At 41.6% G+C, this 25454-nt stretch overlaps 2 protein-coding genes across 5 annotated transcripts in view; both read left to right on the top strand.

The window, feature by feature from the left end:
* LRP8 (LDL receptor related protein 8) overlaps positions 1-17818 on the top strand; it is a 204724-nt gene extending 186906 nt beyond the window's left edge. For all 4 annotated transcript variants that reach the window (XM_081010429.1, XM_081010427.1, XM_081010426.1 and 1 more), the window contains 7 exons: positions 1782-1921; positions 5339-5480; positions 7020-7172; positions 7816-8094; positions 9653-9721; positions 9891-10063; positions 11564-17818. In XM_081010429.1, the coding sequence (XP_080866555.1) occupies positions 1782-1921; positions 5339-5480; positions 7020-7172; positions 7816-8094; positions 9653-9721; positions 9891-10063; positions 11564-11602 (995 nt within the window). In that variant the 3' untranslated portion in view covers positions 11603-17818. The remainder of the gene's footprint in view (positions 1-1781; positions 1922-5338; positions 5481-7019; positions 7173-7815; positions 8095-9652; positions 9722-9890; positions 10064-11563) is intronic.
* A 1995-nt stretch (positions 17819-19813) lies between these two features.
* MAGOH (mago homolog, exon junction complex subunit) lies at positions 19814-23557 on the top strand. The gene is made up of 5 exons (XM_081010448.1): positions 19814-19987; positions 21309-21367; positions 22073-22183; positions 22474-22556; positions 23332-23557. The coding sequence occupies exons 1-5, from the start codon at positions 19861-19863 to the stop codon at positions 23429-23431; spliced, it is 480 nt and encodes a 159-aa protein (XP_080866574.1). The 5' UTR covers positions 19814-19860; the 3' UTR covers positions 23432-23557.
* Positions 23558-25454: the final 1897 nt, after the last annotated feature.

Below are 25454 nucleotides of genomic sequence, written 5' to 3'. Positions count from 1 at the left end.
TGAGGCCCACCTAGAGATGCCAAAGATTGAACCAGGGATCTTCCTTTTGCATTCAGAATAAATGCTCTACCACTGAGCAACAGCCCTTCCCACAGACTCCTCATATCTGTAGTTTTTAAAGCTAACTAAGCAAGGGGGGGAATAATTGTATTAGTCTCAGGTGGGTTTTTTCACCACTCACTTATATATATGGACAGTCCATTCAATCCAATCAAAAGGTTTGCTGACACAGCTCCTCCTGAATTTCTCCTGTTGATTCAGCAATTTCTGCTCCCTTCGAAGCCTCCTTCAAAACCTTTCTATAAGGCCAAATTAGACAGTACATGTTTTCAAAAAACTGAGAAGCATCATCAAATTCTGTTCTTGGGAGCAGAAAAGGGTAGGTGGGAGGAAGCGGCAAACTGGTCTTCCTTCCTGCTATTTTTCCACTCAGAATCACCTCTCACCTGTTTCTCCACTTACAGAGGAATTGATACAACCCTGTCCTCCCATTTTTCTCCCTATGCAAGGGGGGGGGGGAAATACTTGAGGAAGCGGGGGTGGGTCTCAAGCAAACAAATAGCAGGAAGGAAAAGTTCTTTGCTGCCATTCCCCCTTTCCTCTGCTGAAATTAGAATCCTGTCACAGCTGCTGTACAGTTTTTTTAAAAAAGAAGAAAAGGCAGGAGACTACCCCCCACCAAGTATTGTCTAGTTTGGCCCTTCACTGAATTGCATAGTAGATGTTTGTGGAACAAGATTAGCAAGTAAGCTGGTAAGTTGGTAAGCCATTTAGCCAAATGAACCATATAGGTAGTTAATGTCGTAGACTAAAAATAAGATATGATTAAAAAATGCCAACTGTTGATGTTAATGAGCGTTCAGATAATATGTCTATAAATTTATTCAGATTCTCTGTTTGGATCCTCCCCCACAATCCAAAAGTGCAGAGAAAAGTCAGCCCAGAAAGTGAGGACAGTATGGCAAAGGGTTGCCTCATTCCAACATTGTTCCTGTAGTTATTTGGCTTCTATGCAGGCCTGACTCTTCCTTGTATGAAGCATAAATGAACAGAGAATTAACCCGGGTCCAGACACCACCACTCTATGACTGGGACGACGACAGCCTGTTGGTCTGTGGATCTCTAAATGTGACCCACAAGGCCGTTTGGGGCAAACCATGCTCACTTAGCCTATCTCCACACTGGACATCATATGATAAGGGATCTCCATCTCAGTGCTATGCATCACATTGCTAATAAGCCTCTGCTTGCTCTCTGATGGTAAATGGCAGCAGCAGCAGAGATTTATTTCTGATCTTAGTGCTCTGATCCCACAGTGCTAAGATCAGAGAGATGTTAGTCTCTGCCTGGTGCATTTTAAAGAGCAAGCAGAGGCTTCTGTCTCTGATCTCAGTGTTGAGGGACTACAGCACTAAGCCTGGAGTTAAGCCTGTTCCTGTTTCAGCTTGAACTTTCAATCACCTGATGTCAGGTGACTGACTGGTGGGTGGCCCCACACACCTGTCAGAAATGTTGCATGCAGGATGAGCCAGTTCTGGGTCCATTTCTCAGAGGTTGAAAAAGGTTCCCCACCCTATGGTGCGTGGTAGTCGAATACACTGAGATTATTAAGAAATTCCACCTATAGCACATGAACTCACTTTCAGGTTCTGTCCTCAGTTCGTTATTTGCAGAAATGGCTTATTTACAGTTTCCCAAAATTCTGAAGCAGTAGCAGTAGTAAGTGTCAAACAGGCAAATGTACCTAGATATAATTCTGCCTTGATGTGTTTGCTCTTCAGATTTGTTAAATCAGCGCCTCTACTGGGTAGACTCCAAGTTGCACTTGCTTTCGAGCGTAGATTTCAATGGCAGCAACAGGAAAGTTCTCATCTCTTCTGTGGATGACCTCAGCCATCCGTTTGGATTAGCAGTCTTTGAGGTATGAGATGTGGAGTGGAGACCAACTCTAGCCAGTCAGTTATCTAAGTCCAGGTAGCAATGGGAGGCACTATGAGCATATGGCTCAACAATGGTTGAACATGAGATGAGGTACAAGCCATATTTCCCATTCAAGAAGTACAGGGATGTGTGTGTTGTGTTGTGTTGTGGGTGAGAGTAGCACCAAAGAAAGGAATGAGTCAACATCAGAATCAAAGAAAAAAAGGAGAAGACCTTAGCATTCATTTGCAACAGTGAGAAGAGACTAGGACTGAAGTTCAAGAGTGTTCCTTTCAGTTTGAAATGAATTGGGCTCAGTAATAGTTATGTAATAAGAGGTCACATCTTTCTTTTTTCCTTTCTCGCATCAGAACTGGTCAAAAGTTGTGGCTGAAACTTTTTCTCACTCTGGTAGGGATGGAAAATGCTAAACAACACACACACACACACACACACACACACAGTGGATTCATTACTGTTTAATTAGGGCCTGATTTAGTTAGTTAAGAATTTCTATGCTGCCCTACAAAGCACTGACAAGGCAGCTCACATAAAGATAAACATGAAGCCACAATCTATTTAAGTGAATTTAAGAGTGTTAAATTCCACAAATTCTATAACTAACACTGAGTGCAGCACTCAGGGTTACTGCTTCCTTCTCCAAAATTTAGAGTTTCTGGCCAGGACTAGTATTCACGTAACTAGTCCTGTTAGCATAAGCCCTGCAGAAGGACTTTCCTCTGTGTGGCCTCCCGCCCCAACAACTGGCTTGGGGCAGTGCTGGATTACCAAACAGGCACAGTAGGCACTGGTCTATGGGCTCCACACCTTTTAACAACAGATCAAAATAATATTGTGTAACAAAATTGATTTATTAAAATGGTTGGTTGGTAAAATCAAAAACGTTGCCACAATGTGTAGGTCTCTGAATTAAACCTAAATATATTATTATCAAATGTATTGGCAGCCAGAGAAGCCAAGGGATTTGATAACAAAAGTATTATGCCAATATCACCAGTCATGTTAGAAAAATTAAACCCCTAAATCCTAACTCCCCCAAGTTTCCATTTTCACTTCTCCCATTCAGCTTTACCATGTAATTTTACCATTTCGCTTCTATCTTCACCGTTCTACAATGAAATGCAGCTCCTTATTGAATGGTAGGCTTTCATATCTTCTCTGTTCTGTTATCTCATCCCTTCAACATGTAGGAGTTGCCACTAAGTGTGTGTCACTGTCGAATAGCAAGGCAAAGTTGTTTTGCTTCCTCTTGAATTGTATATCTCTACAGTCTATCTCGAGCCACAGAGTTCTCCTTTAAGAAATTGGCAGGCCACACGTTTGGACAGAGAAAGAAGATTAGCCTGGGATGCCATTTTTGCTGGGATGCCAGGGATCACTCCACTTTCTAATAAATCCCCTGAAATCCTATTCATGAACCATTCTGACCACAAGTCAGAGAAATGCAGCTCAGAGCACAAGCTGGACTGCTGATAAGTAGGCCAGGCACGTCTGCATAACTGTTAGGGTTATGTCAGAGGAAGTATCATCATAACCTGAATATACAGACATCACCTTCTTTGCTTTTTTGCAAAATATAATATGGGAGGGGGGATTTGTCTCTGAAAGTGAAGGATAAATTCAAAGTAAAATTTTCCTTTCACAAAGAAAGCAGGGAAGTTACCTTCTTCACACCTTTCACTTCTTCACAGTCTAATTCTGGGCACTGATTGCTAATCAGCCTGAATTTTCCAGCACTTGGTATTGCTGTATTGTTTATAGATTGCCTACCATTACCAGGAACAGTGCAAAAATCAAAACAAACCCTGGCTGGAGGCTTCTGTCCTCTTAGTGGACTTCCATCTGCTTGTGATTTTGTGCATCAGTAATTATAAGCATAAATTGGATGTGCATCTTAAATTGCAAGTGGTGTCTCTCAGCACTGTGTTGCATTGATAAGATGCGCATCTGAAGGTAAATGGAGATGTACGTCCAAATGTTCATCCTAGTGGGGAAAAGGCAGGGCAAATAAGGAGCAGCCACACTTGGATGCACCTCCAATTTGTGTCAGATCCAGCAAGTAATACGTGCGATAAGAGAGCCTTCCTCCATGAATGAATCTCATTTGTTGGATTGGGGTAAGGAAGGTGTGGCTAGAGAGAAAGAGTGAAAAGGAGAAAAATGTTGTCCTCTTTGTCCTGTTACTCTTCTCCATTGAAACAGAAATATAAATGTGTGTATTGTCACTGTTGTTTGCTGTTATATAGGCAGGTCCCCCACAACTATATAATAAAAAGTTAATCCAATATGCATAACACATACACAACCGATAACATTTTCCAAGGGCCCGTGTAGAATTTTCAAAGCCCAAATGTCAAGCTAAAGTCACTGCTCCATGGGACAGAAACTCTTTCCTTTTAAAGAAGAAGGTGGCCACCCTAGGCAGCAAGAGGAAGGACACTACTTCAAGTAGCAGCATAAAGAGGGAGGAATGGAGGTGGGAACTGGTGTGTGAACGATGCCGTTTTTAAACTCTAGCCAGTAGTGGAAGGCGAATGTCATTTGGACACTGATTAAAATGGCTTATGTTAATTCTGCAGTGAAGGACCCAGTCATTTAAATCGCATGATGGTTAAGTCTATGGGCCTAAAATATACTGGGCACCATCCATTTCAATGGGCTGTATGGTATCTTACAACAGGGGTGGTTGTAAGGTAGATTAGGATCTACTGGTAGAGATCCCTGAATAATCTGCAGTACGTCAGCAAAGATTTTTGACTCCCAGTTGTTTGACGGTAGCAGCAATGAAATGACTCCCTCCCCAAATGATGCTGCTGAGATGATGAAATAAGGGTGTAAGCAGAAGTAGATTTTTTTTATCTAAAAGGAGCAGTGGTGCAGTTCTATGGTGCACACAGACCATCGTTCCATTAGCACAAGTAATTCTGCTGGCCAGACAGAATGATCTACCTGATCCTCCCATGTGCTGTTCTGAGAGTTCTGCTAACCCTCCAGAGCAGATTTGGGGAGAAGCATAAGGGGCATGTCGGCGGAGGGGGGAAGCCCTGTTGCACTAGCAGGGGTCCTTGTGCTGGCTTCCACTTGTACACCAGATTAGTGAAATCTGGCCCTATGGGCTCAGTTCTGGAGCTCAGAACAACTCTCTGTGCTCAGCAGCTGTTCAGAGGCAACATGTTCTTTACATGTTTTTCACATTGGCTCCAGCTGTTGGATCTTGAGGTTCTGCTAAAACACAATGTAGATCTGGCAAGCCTGAAGTGTGCCTCCCCTGCCTCACAATGCTCAGAAAAGACCTCATTTCTTTTTATTTAGAAAGTATTGTATATGAGTTGGTTGTTAAAAATGCTAAAGTTATTGATGCACTCTCAAAAGGCTCCTGTGATCTCTGTTCTTGCAGGATAGGGTATTCTGGACTGATCTAGAGAATGAAGCAATCTTCAGTGCCAATAGGCTGAATGGTCTGGACATCTCCATTTTAGCGGAGAACCTCAATAACCCTCATGACATTGTAGTCTTTCATGAGCTAAAGCAACCTAAAGGTAAGGCCATTGGTCTTTGAAGCTTAAACAGTCCTGAGTGCTTGTGTAGCTGTCTCTGGTTCACTGAATGGGAATAATTAGCAAATCCAGTCATTGAACCAGTACAGGAAAAAATAGTCTTCCCCAACCAGGTGCCCTTCAGGTGTTATGGGATACAACTCCCATTAGCCCCTGCCAGCATGGCCAAAGATTAGATATGATGAGAGCTGTCATCCAACATCTGGAGGATAACAAGTTTGAGGAAGACTGGGGTATGAGGATCATTCAGTTCTGAAGTACTAATAGTCTTTATTACAATTACAATTTTTTCATTACAATTTTTTCAATACCAAATTTAAAATACATTTGAAGATTAAAAAAATATATCATCAAAAAGTCTTCATAAAAGGGGCACATCCTATCCCTCTCAACTAAAAGGTGAACACCAATTAAGAGCAAGATGTGTAGGTGAATAGGAACATCTTCACCTGGTGCCTAAAGACTGATAGTGATGGCACTAGACACATATCTCTGGTAACCTTGTGTTGGAGGAGACACATGAAGAAAGACCTCAGATTATGAACACAAAGTCTGAGTTGGATCTTGTGGGGAAAACCTTGGTCCCTAAGGTATTGGGGTCCTGAGCCGCATAAGGTTTTCTAGGTCAAAACCAGAACTTTGAATTGAGCCTGGAAATTAATTGGCAGCCAGTGCTCTTGGGTCAGGATCAGTGTTGTATGATAAAACTTCCTACTTCCAATTAACAATCTGGCTGCTCAGTTCTGCACCAGCTGCAGTTTCCAAACCATATTCAAAGACAGCAAGCACCACATACAATGCATTGCAGTAATCTAACCTACAGGTTACCAGAACACAGACATGGAGGCCAAACCCAGAACTAAATTTCAATTGAATTGAATCTAGAAAATCCATCTCATCCAAGAGAGCCTGGGTCTTTAGAAGCAGTGTAACTAGTTATGGATTAAAGAAACAATAATCTTCTACTACCTTGATATTAGGAGGGCTGCAGGATCTGGTGGAACACTCTGTCACAAGAGACCAGGGCCCTGCGGGACTTGACATCTTTCCGCAGGGCCTGCAAGACAGAGCTGTTCCACCAGGCCTTTGGCCAGGGCATAGCCTGACTCCCTCCCTCGGCAATCTTCGCGGAGCTCTGGCCCAATGGTTGCCAGTGGCTTGAATTAATTAATTTTATAATGAATGATTTTAGAGTGTTGTTTATGCTGTACTTTTGTACTGCTTTATTGTTGTTAGCCGCCCTGAGCCCGGCTTCGGCTGGGGAGGGCGGGATATAAATAAAATTTATTATTATTATTATTATTGTTGTTGTTGTTGTTGTTGTTGTTGTTGTTAGAGGCCTCACACCTCCTTCCCAAAGTCTGGGAAACTTCGGCCCGGCTTAGGGAAGAAGGTGCAGTGCTCTGGCAGGATCTGAGAGCCCTCCCTTGCGTGGTGAGTTCCAGCACCATTTTTTCTAGAAAAAAAAGCACTGACAAGAATGTTTAATTGACCTTTTTCATTTTCTCTTCTCACATATAGCTCCAGATGCTTGTGAGCTCAGTTCTCTGCCAAATGGAGGTTGTGAATACCTATGTCTTCCTGCACCCCAAATCTCTTCACATTCTCCCAAGTATACCTGTGTTTGTCCTGATAATATGTGGTTGGGTCCCGACATGAAAAAGTGCTATAAAGGTAAAAAGCATTAGCCTTTACTCTGTGAACCTTCCCGCACACTGTTTAGGGCAAATCCACTTCTGCTTTTAATAGACACTCCACCATTTCTGCTTTTAATAGACACTCCACCATTTCTGCTTTTCAGAACTCTGTGAATAAACATGTTGTGTTCATTGTTTTTATTCTACACTTTTCATGGCATTATATACACTTTTTGCTTTTCCCCTCAGTCGTTTCCGTTCAGATGTAGGATGAGTTGATAGCTGACATTTTTTCCTCTCTGTTCTCCAGCTCCACTATATCCCTAGAGACACTGAACTTCATTCATCAGTGAACTGGGATGGGTGGAGACAATTATGATTGGAGAGGGTTCATGTTGTATGTCCTTTATCCCCAGCTGTAGAATTGGAAGGTGGGAGGGTGGCTTCTCTTATTGTGAAAGATCTTGGAAACAGTTCAGTAAAACAACAAATCCTTAAATAAGTGAATTAGATTTCTTGGGCAAGATTGCATGCAGTATTCTAAGCCAGGAGTACTTGAGTGCCTTCTCTTTAACTAGATTTCCAATTAACTTCCATGTGAAATAATTCCCTGTCTTCTGGAGAAAATGACGCTGTTCTGTGTAGCTGTTGAGGTGACTGTATATCGCTTACGTTTTCAGAGCTTCCAACTACCTCAACTAATGTGCCTACTACTCCTGCTACTACTGTTGCTACTGCTACAACTCACTTGTCCAATTTTACTGCCATCACTACGGTTGTTATGACTACTACTACCACCACCATTACAACTGGCAACAACAGTAACGATAGTACAGAAGGCCAAGAGACCACATCGCGCATCTTCCTGGGCACTACAAGCCTACATTCACTCACAACCACATCCAGCCTGGCAGACTCTAAGATAACAACAACAGGAAACAGCAACCTCTCCCAACACTGTAAGCAAAGTGACTTTGAACCGTTCTTCATTCTGATTCTCCAAGGCTCATAACTTGGACAGTTAGGCTAGTAATGGTGCAGTTTGGTTGAAGTAGTTGGCATTGCACATCTCCCTGCAGAAGTAAAATTGGGAATCTTTTGTCTATTCCCACCCTTTATTTAATAAAATTCCTATCAGTTTAATATAAACTCTCATCACCATAGTAAAGAATCTAGCTTCAGGAGTTTATTCAAGAACCTTGTTTTCCTGTGGGTACCATAGTCTGTTCTATGGTAATAGGACCAATTTTTTAATTAATTAATTAAAATGGAAGATCTGCCTCAGGAGTGAAGAACCTGTGGTCCTCCAGATGTTAATACATACCTGATTTGTTTCCGTAGCAAAACTCAGAGTGAATACTGAAATTCGTTCCCAACTTCTTTTTTACCTCAGGCTGCAAGCCAAACCAATGAGGCCATGTGCCTATTAAAACGTTGGCGGGTGTGGTAGTACTTATTAGCAACATTATTTCCTTATTAGCAAGCTAATGTCTCTTGTTAATAGCCTTGTGTGCCATCAGGATTCTCTTCAGATAACAATTGGCCTTTTAAGTTCTTTCTTACAAAAAAATAAGAGGCACCAGAGGTTCCTTACTTGGCACTTAGTGATATTTTAAGTGTGAACAAATGCTTTTGGAACCAGTGGTTTACAGTCTTCACAGTTTTGTGAGAGCTTGTCACACTGAAAGTAGAAACTCCAATGTACGATATGGAAAAAAGCCAGTTTTGAAGCAAGCCAATGAGCCCCAAGAAATCACCACACAGGAATTGCTCTTCCTTGCAGGACCTGGAAAACATCAGCAGATGGTGGTATATCTGAATCCAAAGTCTCCATTCACATAAAGAAGCAAATGCCTGGCAGATATTAGGTGTTCCTTGTTTCTCAGCTCTGAGATGGAGCTCCCATTTGCCTTTCCCATTGTATTTTCAAAGCTAGTTCACATGCATGAATGGCTTCAAGAGTTATCTGCATCCATTCTTGTGTGAAAACACACAACGGTCTGTTACCCTACGACTTCCAAACACACATGGCAAAGTAAATTTTCATACAATTTTCTGCCTTTTCACTTATTCCACTAGTGCACACCATGCAGACACAAAGGCCTCTAAGCAGACAGGCTAATGAATCACTGAATCAGCGTGGCAGTTACAGGGGCCTGCCTATGCCTAGTGAGATCTATTAAATTGGCTATACCTGCAAAGTCTGGTGGCATCTCCACCTACTCCCTCACTGGAGTAGAATCTAGCTGAGGTGGGCCTAAATATTCTCTAAAACCCTCAATTTATATCCATAAATTAATCCACAGAATTCATCCCCCCCCCCAATCAACTTGGTGTGCCTTTTTCTAGTTTTGAAACTTGCTGCGCTACATAGAGGATTATGGCTACAGCAGTGATTTCTCTGTACTTTAACAGCAACATAATTCTGTTTCTAGAAAAGCTGGGTTCTGTATATTCTGGTGCATTTGCTGGTGCTGTCCATGAATTGTTGTTTGATTGAATCTTCTCTGGTTGCAGATGCCAACAGTGGGCAAGGTTTCGGATCAACGGTGATGGCTGCCATTATTGGAATTGTGGTTCCTGTTGGTAAGCATGTTTTTACTATATTTAGAGTGAATTTTCCTGTTCACTTCCATTTTGTGGACCTGAATAAAGAATTAAGAATGGAAACACCCATGGAGAGCCAAGTTGAGAACTACAGTCTCCCTTGTGGCAACCATATATGCTAATTCCCTTCTCTCTTTTACCCCCCTAGTGGTGATTGGTTTGTTGTGCATGGGAGGGTATCTCATCTGGAGGAACTGGAAACGGAAAAACACGAAAAGCATGAACTTTGATAATCCTGTGTACAGGAAAACTACAGAAGAGGAAGATGAAGATGAAATCCATATTGGGAGAACAGCACAGATTGGCCATGTGTATCCAGCAGTAAGTGTTTGATTTCTTTCTGAATGGTCTCCTCTTTTATAAGGTATGTGGGTGTGTATCAAAACCATTAACTATTTTACCTTCACAATATAGAGGAAGGAAATGCATCTTGGTGTGAGCCACCAAAGACTGCATTGGCCATGTTCATTATATGGTCATGACACTGACCATCACCTCCAACAGCTGTATCTACAAATAAGCAGAACAAGCTAAAGCCTCAGGCACACACATGAGTTTTATGGATCATTTGGGTGCTGCAAAATTATATCAAGTCCCTGAAATGCATCATGCAGATGTGCCTTTAAGGCTACAATTCAAAGCATAGTTATTGGGCAAGGTGGGATTCCCTTCCATACACTAGGAATTACCTTCAAATAAAAATGTATAGGATAGATGTCTTTTGAGGTATGGAAGAGCAGGAAAGAGCAAGAGCAGCACTTCTTCATTTAACATGGGTAGAGATTAAGAGTCAGATGCTTAAAATATGCAGTAGCGTTTTAAGAGTCTGCATCCAGACTCTTAAAACGTTACTGCATATTTTTACAGTACTCTTGTCCTCTACCTTATGAGTAGCCACACTGCACATAAATGAGGATGTCAGAATTTGATTCCGAATATTAAAACATTCCACTAACCCAGGGCTGGGGAACCTGTGGCCCTCCAGATGTAATACTACAGTACCCATCATCCCTGACTGGCCTCCGCTTCAGCCTCCAAGTCTGGTCTGCTCTCTGCCACAGCCTCTTCCTCCTCAGCAAACCCCGTTCCCTCTTCAGCTTCCGACACCTCCTCCTTCTGCTCCCTCTTCTGTCTCTGAACACTCGTCGCCGTCGTCCCACCACCAAGCCCCTCGCTCTGAGCCTTTCCCTGGGGCTTCCTTTGGGAGTTTTCCTAGCTGGTGCCTCCCACCATTTCTCTGCATCCAGCTAGTCCATGACACCAGTATCTTGCCCCACACTGTGATTTCCAGGAAGCAATTCCTTTCTTCCCTACATCACACCAAAACTAGAGGCACTGACTGTGGCGTTCGTACGGAGCCTCTGGTCGTCTCACGGACTATTGACCGTACACCACTAATCCGCTGCCACCAACCAGGTCTTGCATGGTAGAATCATTTCAGTCTCAGTCAGCTTCTCAATTAATAAAAAGAGTGTATTTTATTTCAGACACAAACAAACTTTTACGGCATTCCAAACGTTGTTGCTCTTTACTTTCTTAGTCTTATTTTCCCTCTCTCTATCTCTTCTACCTCCCCACACTCAAGAACCCACTGCCCTGTCTCTCTATTACCAACTGCCTTTCCCAACCAGCCAACCCACTAAAACCAACCAACTACCCACCAACAACTCCCAACGAACTCCTCCCAGAACTGGTTTTATAGTCCCACTGACTCCACCTCCCTGGGTCCTGTCTGTGCAACCTATTTAACTATTTCCCCTCCAGCACTCTCTCATATATGTTAACGTCACACTGACACCTTTCTGTTTTCCTTCCCAACAGCGTGTAGCATTAAGCCTAGAAGACGATGGGTTACCATGAGGACCGGACCTGCACCAACCCCACAGCCGGTGGATTGATAGATATGCACTGAACACGCCTGCTGTGGATCACGGAGTCCACTTTCTTTTATCTCCTTCTCTCCTTTAATGGTTTATTTATGTTGCAGAAGGGTAACCACAAAGTAATAATGAACTGCAAACATCCAAAGGATGTGAGAGTTTTGTATGTATAATCTTTTATACACCTTTTAAGCTTCTTGCACTATCCATCCATAATGGCGAGGAGGCTGCTCTACTGTGGGGCTACTAACTCGGTGTATAGAACCAGCCAGACCCAAGGGTCGGTAGCATATGTGTCATTTTTAAAAGCTATATTTATAGAAATTTTGTAAATATGTCGGACATACTTTGTGGCTATCCATCAACATAAGAAAGAAAAGGAAAAAAAGAGGTCTATACAAGCCGTTTAGGATATTTATTAACAAATTCTGGATATAAGGTTTGTTCTGTACATACACTTAGAGGATGAGAGTATTTATTTTTTGTATGCTTGGCTCGCTGTGCATAGATTATCTGTGTATATACCTATCTACACTGGATAGGTATATAGACATACACATATATAAATAAGTATATATATATATAAATATATATATATGAATATATTTTAGAAAGACTAGCCCAGCTTTATGGGAAATAGGGTAATAAAATTCTTAAGGGATGTTTTGTGGAAGATTTTGCTTTGAAATCTAAAGCCTCTGAGTAAGGATTACAGCTGTTACAGTAGGATAGTCCATGACTGTCAAAGAAACAAATGTGCCCCCATAATGAACAAACCAAATTCTGTCCTGGCAGATGAACCAGCTCATGGCTTAGACATCTTTGCACAATTGTTGCACTCCAGGAAATCCTCATAGGCACAGGAGTTCTCACTCACACACATGGTGAACCTCCCGAATACGATTCCCCATTCATTGTAAATGGAGGGAACAGCTATGCACAGAAAGGGCTGTGTCTTCTCTCCACAGAAGTGAATGGGGAAGCCCAGAACCTCAGCACAGACATCGAGGGCAATGCCTGCAATCCCAAACCATTAATCTGGCAGGTTTAGACATACATTAGCAAGTTTAGGGTGCCAATCTTAGCATCTATTCAAAGAAGTCTCGTTAAGTTTAACTGAATATACTTCAAAGTGTGCATGTTTAGGATTACGCTTAATGGGGGTGAGTTGGGTTGCTCTGCCCCATGGATTATTCTCAGTTTTGATTTGGTTATACCTCCCACCCCCCTTCAAAAACAAAAAACAAAAAACCAACAGCACACAGGACAAAAAAGTCAATGATAAAGGTGACAGTGGTATCCAGAGAGGTAATCTGAACACTTTCCTGTGACAGATTTCTGTAGCTTTTGAACAGTAAGACAAATGGTGCTGAGTAATATTATGCCCTCAAGGGTATGTCTACACCAGCACAACTTTACATTGTTTTTTACTTCACTCTGATTAGCTTTGTGCTTAGTTGTACTGGTCTTAATTTGTACCCATTTCCCTACATTCATGCAATTCCTCATGGATTTCCTTTGTGGGGTGGTTTAAATCATGGCAAATTCATGCTGCTATAACAATTCACCCTTGCACCCATCTCTGTACCAATAGCTTTAGTATGAGGGGGTGGGAGAAACTTTAATGCAGCCCTATGCATGTTTACTTGGAAGTAACTGAGCAATCCTAATTCCCAGTCTGCATAAGTGGAGGGGTTTAAGGTGTAGCTTCCATCTGCTGTGATCAGTGAACCTGAGGTATGTCTGTGGGAATGTCAAGGAGCCTAGATTATTCAAAAACAGAAATACCTTTTTTCTCTTTCTCAAAGAAGAAATGAGAGAGGTATATATTTGGGCAACATTAACAAGGTACTAACCTGCATGTGAAAAACACCTGTAGAGTGGAATGCTAGCCAGGGTGCCAAGATGCAAGCTAAGACAAAGGCAGAAGTTGCAGAATGCTTGAAAATATGCAGGTGCAGACATACATCACACTTAATCGGTTTAGCATAATGAGAATGAGCTGCAGCAAACCTCAGGCTCATATTCTTCCTTTCTCCTCCAGAGCAGCTGCTAGGAGGAGTTTGGAAGCTTTCACTTCAGCTTATAATTAATCACAGTTTGGTGCATCATCTGAACCGGGCCAATTGTGGTTAATTTAAACTGTGGCTCTTTTGAAACAGCCAACTTCAAACCATAGTTAACACTAACCATAGTTTAGGGTGCAAATGACACACTGAACTGTTGCTCATTGAAATCAGAAGCAAAGGCTCCCAAGCTCCTCACAGCCACACTGGAGGCACACACACCCTGTGCTAATTTCTGAAGACTGATTCATACTATTAGCTTGTGCGTCGGGACTTCACTTTTTTCTGTGCAATATGCTGCAGCTTATCTCGTCATTGCTTGTTTATATAAAGCTGCTGATGTTGACTGCAACAGTTAGTACTCAAAAGTTTCTTCCTGCAAACCTTATCAGTAGTTCCTCAATGAGAAGATCAGTAAGGACAAACTTCCCCTGAAAAGCAGCCTGGTCACCAGTACTGATCTTCCCCTGCAATCCATGGCTGTAGGGGAGCTTGGAATGTGTCCTGGGGTGCATTTTCAATAGATGGGCTGTGAGGACCAAGAAGATCCATGTGGTCTGAATATTCATCTTTAAACATGTCCCCAGAATCCCTTGCAACAAGTGTAAAATTCCTCAGTAGACAAGTAATTGCAAAGGGTTCATTGAAGAAAGTTTGAAAATTGTTGAGCTAGCAGATATGGGAAAGCAGAAAATGTACTCCCCCAGAGTCCAGGACAGTCTGGCCATGATTCAACCCAAGATAAAAATTCGTTATCGTTATCTTCCCTTCCCCCAAATAGTTCAGGGCAACACATGTGAGTCCCTCCTCCTTTTATCTTCTCAGCAAGCTTCTGAGGTAGGTTGGGCTGAAAGTGAGTGACAGGCCCAAGGTCACCCAGAAAGCTTCCTGGCAACAGGAATTTGAACCTTTGAGGTCTAATTAAACTTTTGGCTGAATAATTTACTGCTTGTACCCCACCCATCTGACTGGATTGCCCCAGCCACTCTGGGCAGCTTCCAACAGAATATAAAAAACACAAGAAGACATTAAAAACTTCCCAATTCAGGGCTGTCTTCAGATGTCTACAGAAAGCCATACAATTGTTGAATTCATATAATGTTGCAGCTGTCTACGGCCACTGAACCTCCAAACTGCAATCATTCTGGTTATTTTCCCTGCGGTTACTCTCCTGCAGCTCCTGTAAAATGCAAAGTTTCCAGTTCATCTGTAGTCTTTTCAGACCAATCCATTAGCACAAGAATCCCACTAGAACTGAACAGACATTTTGTACTGCTTAGTAGTCTCAAGTTAACATCAGTAACTTAAAACCCTGGATTGACATTATGAAGGAATCTCCATCTTGCAGGAAACACTTAACATGATGTGGAATCAGGCCTTTGATTTGAAGTTTAATCGTTATGAATAGAAATTTGCTGTTTTTATACTTGAGTCTATTACAAAATGTGACTGTTTGATTTATAAAGGCCACACTGTTGTTTCTATATCACTTTCAGAAAATAAATAATTTTGCAAATATAACGGCCAACCCACTTTCATAAAAGAAATCCACTTGCACAATGGATACTTTTCTTATGGATTCTCTTCTCCTCCTTCTAGCCCCTTATTTGTCCCAAAAATTCTGCTCTGGAGGTCCGCTACCTCTCCAGAGCAGATTTTAGGGGACATGCAAGGGGGAGTGATGAGAAGAAGCAGCTCTCTTCCACTCTGTTGGATTTCACCTCAAGTGATTAAGTGATGACTTTTGTATGTTAAGCAGCCATTGCAGATGAAGCCCAGCCGGAACGGTTTTCATATTGCTTTACGCCACCTCAGACAAAATGCCTCACGTGTTCCACTGCAGACATGACGTGATATATGTATATTATGTGTGGACTCGGCATATTACACACTCGTGGTTTTTATTTTTTCTAAATCTACTGCAGAACACTTCCCAAACTATTGGATACTTGAAACTCAAGTTTGCATTCTTTCTCCAACAAATGCTGGTCTAGCAAGGCCTCTCTTCTCTACTTTTTGACTGCTTTTGGCATACATGACAGCTTGGCTTAGCATGATGTGCATGAGCTGGAACAAACCCAAATGAGCAGCAGGCTCACACACACTCCCCCTCCCCTCTCTTCCACCAGTGTGGCTGGGAAGAAGACTTCCGCACTGTTTACTTTCATTTTTACTGCCTCTCAGGCTATATGCGTGTTAGCAGCTTAAAACGCAGCAAGGTCCTTTTCCCACACTCCTTTTCAAGTCACTTTTCTTTTGTTTTTTTACACCACTATACACCTCAGAGATGGAGCAGGGATGTCTCCACCCAATGCTCATTATCTGATTTGTTCCCCTGCATCAAACTATTCAGTTAAGTTGTCATCTACACATGTGCAACAGTTATCTCCAATGTACATATCTCAGCTTAAGCACAGTTTATACTTTCAAATTAGATGAGAGGAAATGCATTAAATAGCATTATTTCTCAAGATACATATTGCAGATAACATCATATGTATTCGGCTTCAAACACCAGTGGTGTGAGCATACTGGAGCAGGAGTAAACATTAATAAGTACACAGTCCCAGTTGATTGTTGGATGCAGACCAAAAACTGAATTGTAACAAATGGGTCAATTTCAAAAGCAGTCAATTTCAAACCATGCGTGATCTGGCTTGTTAAATTAAAATAAATTTAATTAACCAGTGTTTGTTATAAACCACAATCCCGGATTCGCATCCAACAGCAAGCCAAAAAATGAAAAGTAAACACTGCTGAAGTCGTCCTTCCTGTTGTGCAGGAAGAAAGGGAACAAGAGGTGCTTGTTTTCTAACATGCATATTGTACTAAGCCATGGTTTAGCATGACATGCAAACCAGGTCAGAGTTTCCCATGTTTTCTGATATCCGTGGTTCATCTCCCAGTTGCAAAAGCAGTTTATTAAGCAGCACTTGGGAGGAAGGCAATAGTAGTAACTCATAAAAATGTAAGGATTGCTACACCTGCTATACTCAGTGCACAGCCCTTTTTCACAGGCAGTCAGCTGTTTCACACATGTCTATACATCAGGTGTGGGGAGGCTTTGGCCTGCCTGATATTGCAGAATTATAACTTCCATCATCCCAATGCTTGCTGGGACTCATGGGAGTTGTAGTTCAGCAACAACTGGAGTGTCAAAGGTTCTACACACCCACTATATATTACTTGTCTGGTATGATGACTCTCCAGCTGAATGTTTGAACTGTCCTCATGGAAAGTATTGTTTTATATGAAATCTCTGATAGTTCATTCACACGTGTGAATCATCTCTTAATGACAAATGAGTGATGAAATTATGTTTGAACTGGCCACACAGGTCCCATTAAAAGAGTGTTTGTTTTTTAAGGATGTAGTATAATTTGCACCTTCAGAAAGATATGCCCTTTGTTTATAACATGTATTGAAAAACAAATATTTCCCATTTCTGCTAGATTTTGCAAACAGAGGCCTATGAGTAAATAGATACTTTTGAAGAAAGCTGGAGAGGGAGAAAAGAAAATGTGATTCAATTGTTAATTTTACTACAAGGTCATGCACTATGTGCATGAAGAACAATAACAAGGAGAGATCTTTGTATGTAATAACTGTAACTAACCTCAATCTGTAAATAGATTTGAAGGCTCTACAGTTTTGATACTTTTTTAAGAAAAAACAATAAAAACCTTGTATAAATCCCATGTGTAAAAAGGCTGGAATTCCCCACCCCCCAAATCATTGTAAATTACTATGATGTGACATTTTCCTGCTTTCCAACTTGACAGATTTGTAACTAAATCAAGTCAATAACCAAATTTTCTTTTAAAAAAAGAAAAATGATTTGTTTTCCATGTGTTAATTGGGAGCGTTATAATCTTGTTTAACATTGTAACCATTTCTGACCTCTGTCTTTGTCATATGGAAGTTCCATTAGGATGCGTTCTTGCTTGGTGCCTTTTGTGTTTCTGTTTTTCTGAACAAAAGGTCTAGGGATTTGGGATGTGGGAGGGCTCTGCTATTTATAACATTTGCTGTACTTACATCAGTAGGGGGTACTGAAAACCAAATGAATACATTTGTAAGACAGTGCACTGTTTCTATAGAGATTAAATTTTTTTATTGGCAGATTGTAATGTGTTGTTTTGTTTAATGAAACCCACCACCGCTGAAGAAAATTATCAAACTGCTCCTAAATCAACTTGACAGATTACACACACAAGCCTACACATGGGTTTAGCACAAATGGCTAATTCCAGTATGAACACAAACCTAGGTTAACCACTTGTAGGATGTCATTGGCCTAAACTGGAAGCAAGCAGGAGAACTAACACTTCCACATTTACAAAAATTATTTGCCTTGATTTATATTTTACATGTCACAGGTAGTTATTTACAAGCTTGTTCTGACTCATGGACTTTAACATCAGAGTTTCCTCTCATGAAACTAGTCAGTTCTCTCAATAACTGTACTTTTTAGCTACTTGCAAAGAAAAGCTACTTAGGCTACACTCCAACATCTATTCACTTAGGAGTAAGCCTCATTAAAGTCAATCAAACTTTATTTTTTAAAAAAACCTTTATGCCAGTGCTATTTTTCTAGAAAAAGAGATAGACAACATCAATTGGCATAGCCAACTTCAAAATAATTAGAAAACACTCTTGTTTTCTAATGACATCTATATTTAGTAAAACTTTTTTCTGTCATTTTTTAAAATTGGTTGTGGATTTCCTATCGTGCACATCTGCACTGGGTTTTGTTTTGTTTTTTAAGTATGCATATGCCAGGAGCACAGCAACTGTAACACCAATATAACTCTCTTCTCTACTTCCTCACCCTCCAAATGTGCTGTATCTGAACTGCACAATGTGCTTTTCTTTTGAGTATGCACTTGGAAGATTCCCAAGGGATGAAATGGGACATACATTCCTTCATCAATCCCACAAACACACCAAATGGGATTTATAGTTTTGCTGTTCACTGAAATGCTGTGGATTCAATACAAATTCAAGTGCTCAATTCAAATCCTAATTTAATCCAGGTTATCCCTACTTGGTGACCCAATTAAAGTCAATGTAATTCCTGGCGCCAATTTTGGTGTTCCTGTACCCTGAAAGACCATAAACAGTTCACATATCCTGGCTGAATAGTGAACAATATAGTTGCCACATTGTCCGTCTCAGGACTTCAGTGCCTTTAGCAACTTTGCAGAAACAAGACACTGTACAGCCTTCACCATCGCTATATCAAGGAGGCACTGGATAAATTTAGGGTTCCTCCTGGGCATATACCAAACGCCTTCCCATCCTATGTAAAAGGGAGAGCACGTCTGAGCATATGTGGGGGACAGAAGACTCTTTTCAAAAATAGCCACTAGAATTTAAAGCACACCCCCTTGTAACCTGTCAGGCAACTGCCAATATGAAATTTTGGCTAACCGGACAACCCCAACTGAATCACTGCCAGTCATCTCGTGTTAGGACCCTGCCTAGGTTGGCACCCCATAAATGCTGAAGCTTTTCCCTCGCTGTCTTCTGAGCGTTGCTGGGTTTTACCGCAACGTTTATCCGTAAAAAGCGATCGGTAGAAGCATTTCTTCCAAGCGGAACCCCATTCATTATTTATAGCCCCCTTTGCTATAACTTTTCAGGGGGCGGAGGTGCAATTCACAAATGAAGCACGCTAAAATCCTGCTTTGAAATATTATTATTATTAATAATAATAATTTGCTTTTTATCGCTGTTAATAACAATTCATCCCCCAAAAGATACAGAATTCCCATACCCTATTTTGCCCTGCAATAAACATGCAAAAGTGGGAAAAGAGCCCGGAAGCTAGGCAGCCTATATGAATCTAGCCGTAAGTCTATACATCGGCCTGAGTCTAGTGGCTCCGCTCTACTTGACCCTCGTCATCACTATGGCGAAAGCCCTTTGCACTTCGCATTGGAAGTTAAAGCAGGGCATTTAAAGTCGGAAGTGAACATAGATATTGACAGCGATGGCGTTTGACTCTAAAACCCTTCTATCTCTATGGTCTTTAAACCGCGCGGTGAGGCCCGCGACAAGCAAAACCTTGATTCCTCCGTGTGCGCCTGCGCAACCCTGCCCTTCGATGACGCACATTTCCCGCGCTCGCTCGCTCGCTCGCTTGCAAGGAGCGTCCCGTGCGCGGTGCATGCTGGTGTCTCGGCGGGCCGGTGGGGCATATGCGGCTATGGCGAGCGACTTCTATCTGCGTTATTACGTTGGGCACAAGGGGAAGTTCGGCCACGAGTTTCTCGAGTTCGAGTTCCGCCCTGACGGTGAGGCTCAGGGTTTCCGATTGGGGAAGGCAAGAGAGGAGCTCTCCGGGGATCTGAGGCCTGGCGGGACGGAGGAGCGGGGGAGCCCCCCGCACCCGGGAGGGAAGAAGGGGCCTGTCGCCTGAGGAGGGAGAAGAGACCCCCAGGGGGGTGGCAGGCGGGAATGGGGTATTGCTCGTTGAGAAAAGGAAATGGGGTCGGGGGAAATTAGCCATTGCCCGAAGAGAGGAAGGTGGCTCCTGGGGAGACCTGCGTTCCAGTAACAAGAGGGGTTGGTTAGTGGCAGGCTGGCCTCTGTCCAGTATACCTGAAGGAGCGTCTCCACCTCCATCGTCCAGCCCGGACACTGAGGTCCAGCGCCGAGGGCCTTCTGGCGGTTCCCTCACTGCAAGAAGCAAAGCTACAGGGAACCAGGCAGAGGGCCTTCTCGGTAGTGGCACCCGCCCTGTGGAACGCCCTCCCACCAGATGTCAAAGAGATAAACAACTATCAGACTTTTAGATGACATCTGAAGGCAGCCCTGTAAATTATTATTAGTATGTGAAACCCTCAGTGGGGTAAAGTATATTACAGTTTTTGACGGAGGGTTTTTGAGAGCTGGCTTTTCCTGCCGGTGCAGGAGTGCTAGAATAAGATTCTTCAGAGAGCTTATGGTGAGAGGATCAAGGGAGAGGGAAATTGGAGAGGAAAGCATCCACTCTGCTGTGAAGGCACTGAAAAGCTGAGCCTACACCCCCACCCCTTCCCCGTTGGTTGACTGAGGAGGGAGCAAGTCACTCCTTAAAGTGGTCCAGAACACTTCCCTTTGCAGGGAGCAAACTCTACTTGTGAGTACAGTGGTACCTCGGGTTACATACGCTTCAGGTTACAGACTCCGCTAACCCAGAAATATTACCTGGGGTTAAGAACTTTGCTTCAGGATGAGAACAGAAATCGTGTGGCAGCGGCAGCAGGAGGCCCCATTAGCAAAAGTGGTGCTTCAGGTTAAGAACAGTTTCAGGTTAAGAACCGACCTCCGGAACGAATTAAGTTCTTAACCTGAGGTACCACTGTAATGGTCTTTGTGAGCCTGCAGACCTTGGGTGTATCTAGGGTGTGTGGATGCTGAACAGAAAGGGGCTCAGAAACCAGGTGTTTTTAAGTCACTGGGCAACAGTTATCTCCCTGGCCTGACTTTCAACCCATTGCCTTCTTTAGCCCCTTCAAGACTTTGCAGGCACAAGTTAAAGGGAAAAATGTGAATTAAATTAAGCCCAAGTTCTGTATTGCTTTGCTACTTTGTGTAGTGTAGTGTTGAATGTCATATTATCTCTTTCAACAGGGAAACTGAGATATGCAAACAACAGCAATTATAAAAATGATGTCATGATCAGAAAAGAAGTAAGTTGACTGTGTTTAAATAATTTATAGAATTTTTGTGTCCTACAGCGTGAGTTCTCTGGGTACCTCACAACACAAATTAAAATATAAATGTAATATAAAATATAAGTGTTAATATCTAATTAATGCATATTTAATTTAATTTTTGTTAATTTAGTTAATAAAAACAAATTATGCAGGTGGAAAAATCTTGACACCTCTTGTATTTTATCTGTGTTTTTGTGATTTAGAGTGACCAGTGGATGTCTTGAGTTTATATAACTGTGTATTCAAGGCAAGCCATTAAATTTGCCTGTTACTGTCTTTTGCTACATATCTAATGTTCCCCTTTTAGCTGTATTATTGAAACTTGGACTCAAAATATTAAATTGTAGCTAGTAGAATTTAGCTTTTTGTTTCTCTACACGTCTTAAGTGTATGTAGTAATTGGATAGTAAAAATCTGCAAACTACAAAAAATGTCATAAATAATCTATGTCTGTATCTCAAAAGTTACATCTAGTATTCACTCTATAAATTTGTTTGCAGATGTTTTGCCCAATATATGCTGAGCTCATTCCAGTGGATAGCAAAGCATGTACTTAGTTATTGATCAAAATAAATTAATACACATACTTCAGCAAGAAGGTAGTGGGCAAATGACACACACATTTCTGTACTAGATTTATTTTAAAGTTAAAATGCTACTATTTCCATGCTGCTCTAGGCCTACGTACACAAAAGTGTGATGGAAGAGCTAAAGAGGATAATCGATGACAGTGAAATCACAAAAGAAGATGATGCATTATGGCCGCCTCCTGACAGAGTTGGCCGGCAGGTTAGCAAATTCACGGCTTCCCATATAAATATTTTAAGTTGACAGGTGTACAGCAGTTAATGTGTACACTTGCAGCTGCTAGTTCTGTAAACAGATGGGTAGAAATCTTATATCTATTTCTAGTGAACAGAATATCTTGTTGGAGTAGATCTTGAAAAACATCTGGGGGAAAGTTATTGGAGGTGGGAACGAGGCATCCATATCACCTCTCTCCCTCTCTGGGTAGGTGTGAAATGGTCATTTTATTGATCTTCAAACAGTGCTCTGAAATTATTTTTTTCTTTTTCCAGGAGCTTGAAATTGTAATTGGTGATGAACACATCTCTTTTACCACATCAAAAATTGGTTCTCTTATTGATGTAAATCAGTCCAAGTAAGTGCTCTTTGACCAGCCGCTACAACTGTTGTAGTGCTCTTTTTGAAAACTATTCACTAAGCTAGTTTTGTTAGCGGATTGGGAAGAAGGTGAGGCAGAAGTAGTGCAGCTCTGTCCAGTTGTCTTGCTTAAGATGCCTCTATAAATGCTGTACCATGCATTTGTGGCCAAGCTGGAAATACAGTTATTACATTGATTTTAAGTAAAAATAATTTAGCAAACCTGAAGAACAGCATATAGAATTTGTCTCAGCTGTGGCATTGCATTATTTCCTCACTCATTTAACTGATTCTACCCTGAGGACAAACAGAACCTTTCATAAACGCCCTACTAAAGCCATCTGGTTTATCCCCAGCTGCTAAAAGCCAGCCAAATAAATCTTTCAGTACAGTGGTACCTCAGTTTAAGAACAGCTCTGCTTACGAACAGTTTGGTTTACGAACTCCGCAAAATTGGAAGTAGTGTCCCGGTTTGTGAACTTTACCTCGGTCTAAGAACGGAAGCCGAATGGTGGAAGAACACCGGCGGCGGGAGGCCTCATTAGGGAAAGCACACCTCGGTGTAAGAATGGTTTCGGTTTAAGAACAGACTTCCAGAATGGATTAAGTTCGTAAACCGAGGTACCACTGTACTACCAAAAGATGCTTGAATTTTGATAAGTGACTAGGGGATTCTCATACTGAGTTCCTGACACAGAGTAATGATTATGAGTTGGTCAAATACTATTTTTAAAAATATTTTATTTCTATTTGTTTTTCCTTTTGCACTTCAGGGATCCAGAAGGTCTAAGAGTGTTTTACTACCTTGTCCAGGACCTCAAGTGTCTCGTCTTCAGTCTCATTGGATTACACTTCAAGATTAAGCCAATTTAAACTGTATGGATTTAAATTTGTACTGTAAAGTTTCTTTCGGTGGGGTCACTTTCCATTCCTTATCTCTCATTGGTTTTATGTGTGTCAGATTTTTTACAGAGTGAATTTAATAAATGCTAAAAAGCTTTTTTTCCCTTTTTATTTAAAATGTGTTTGTTATCGAGACTAAACTTTTGGGAAAGCATTAAGATTTTTTAAAAGTATGGCTGGCTTAATTTCTGCTGGGAAGGGAAGAGGAGGGTCAGCAACACAACAATATGGACATTTTTATGTATCTGTTAACCCCTCCCTTTTTAGTGAGGTTTTAATGAGGATTAGATATTTGATATCCCTGTGCAGTATTGAGGCTGATTCTCGGATGCCAGCACCATTACTACATGGAAGAGCTGTTTCATACATTTCAATGAATGTTTGTCTACTTGCTTTGAAACATTACAGTTGGGAGTATAATCCCTTCTCCAGAGTTCCAGAAAAGTGAAAAAAGAAGAAATTTGCAGGGATTGGATAACAATCTCCACTAAAAGATTGTTGAAAGAAGGTGTTTCTTAGGTGCCAAAGGAAAATAGATATGAAACTTGTCTGATACATAACAGGATCGATGAGCAGTGAAGTCGTCAAGTTTGCTGCTGATACGAAATTGCTTTGGTATCAGAGTGGTTAAAACAATAAGGGGTTGCAGAGAGCTCCAGAAGAATTTCTCCAAATTTGGCAAATGGACAGTTAAATGGCAAGTGCAATTCAGTGTAAGCAAGTGTTACACACTGGGGCAAAAGAAATGATTTTGCATATATGCCCATGGACTCTGAAGTGGTGGTTTCTGACCAGGAACAAGACCTTGTAATTGTAGTGGATATCTCAAAAATGTCAACCCAGTGTACATACAGCAGCTGTGGAAAAAGGTGAATACTATGATAGGAATCATTAGCAGGAGGACTGAAAATAAAACGGCTGTACCAGCCTTGGGTGCAAGTGCACTTGGACTGTGTTACCTATGTTTTAAAAAACACCCTCTCCCTTTCGAAACTAACAAAAACGGCACAAGTATTGTTAGGGAAGTGGGACTCTGGGGATACTGTATACCATGCAAAACATGTCTGCAACATTTCTGCCCACATTGTATTCATTGCAATGGCAGCACTAGCTGGGGAATGCACTTTTTCAGAGACTATTACAGCGGTACCTCTGGTTATGTACTTAATTCGTTCTGGAGGTCTGTTCTTAACATGAAACTGTTCTTAAGCTGAAGCTCCACTTTAGCTAATGGGGCCTGCCGCGCCGCCGCCTGTTCTCATCCTGAAGCAAAGTTCTTAACCCGAGGTACTATTTCTGGGTTAGCAGAGTCTGTACCTGAAGCGTATGTAACCTGAAGCGTATGTAACCCAAGGTACCACTATATATCTGAAGGGCTAGGAAAGGAGAATGTGATTTACTGTACGAGCAGGGTAGCTAGGTCTACAGTATTTTAAGCTGGAAATCTTTTATCATAACTGGCTAAATCCTAATATCCTGAATCGTAAGTATGTTGCTTTAAAAAAAAAAAAAGCCTAATTGAGGAAGCAAGTATGCCTAAGAGTTATAGCTCTATGCAACCACTTGGTAAAGCAAACTGATAATTTATCAGGAACACTGCTAAAGTTTGTGTAGATTATAAAACATCAGTAAGCATTTGCTCATTTGCAGACTATTTTCTAGGCTTCTTTTATTCTTTGATAAGAATGCACATCCATCCTCCACCTCAAAAATTGCAAAAGTAAAAACAAGAGTTGAATCTTACAGGGAAATGGACTGCAGAGTGAGGGTTGTTTTACAAAAAATAAAAAGTGCTGCAAATGTAACTACAGGTGACACTCAATTTATGCTGGGATTCTTCCAAGGATAGCGCCTAAAGCCAGAATCGCTATAGTCAAAACACTTTGGGTTCAGTGGTGTGTGGTGTGAAGGCAAGTGCTTTTAAAACAAGAGGCATTTTCTTGTTTAAACTCTGGGTGGCTATCTATCGCTGGCATGTAATCCACCTCACGCA

This window comes from Podarcis pityusensis (genome assembly GCF_964106645.2).
Source record: "Podarcis pityusensis genome assembly, chromosome: 6".
NCBI lineage: Eukaryota > Metazoa > Chordata > Lepidosauria > Squamata > Lacertidae > Podarcis > Podarcis pityusensis.
This window is presented reverse-complemented; position numbering and strand designations above follow the sequence as displayed.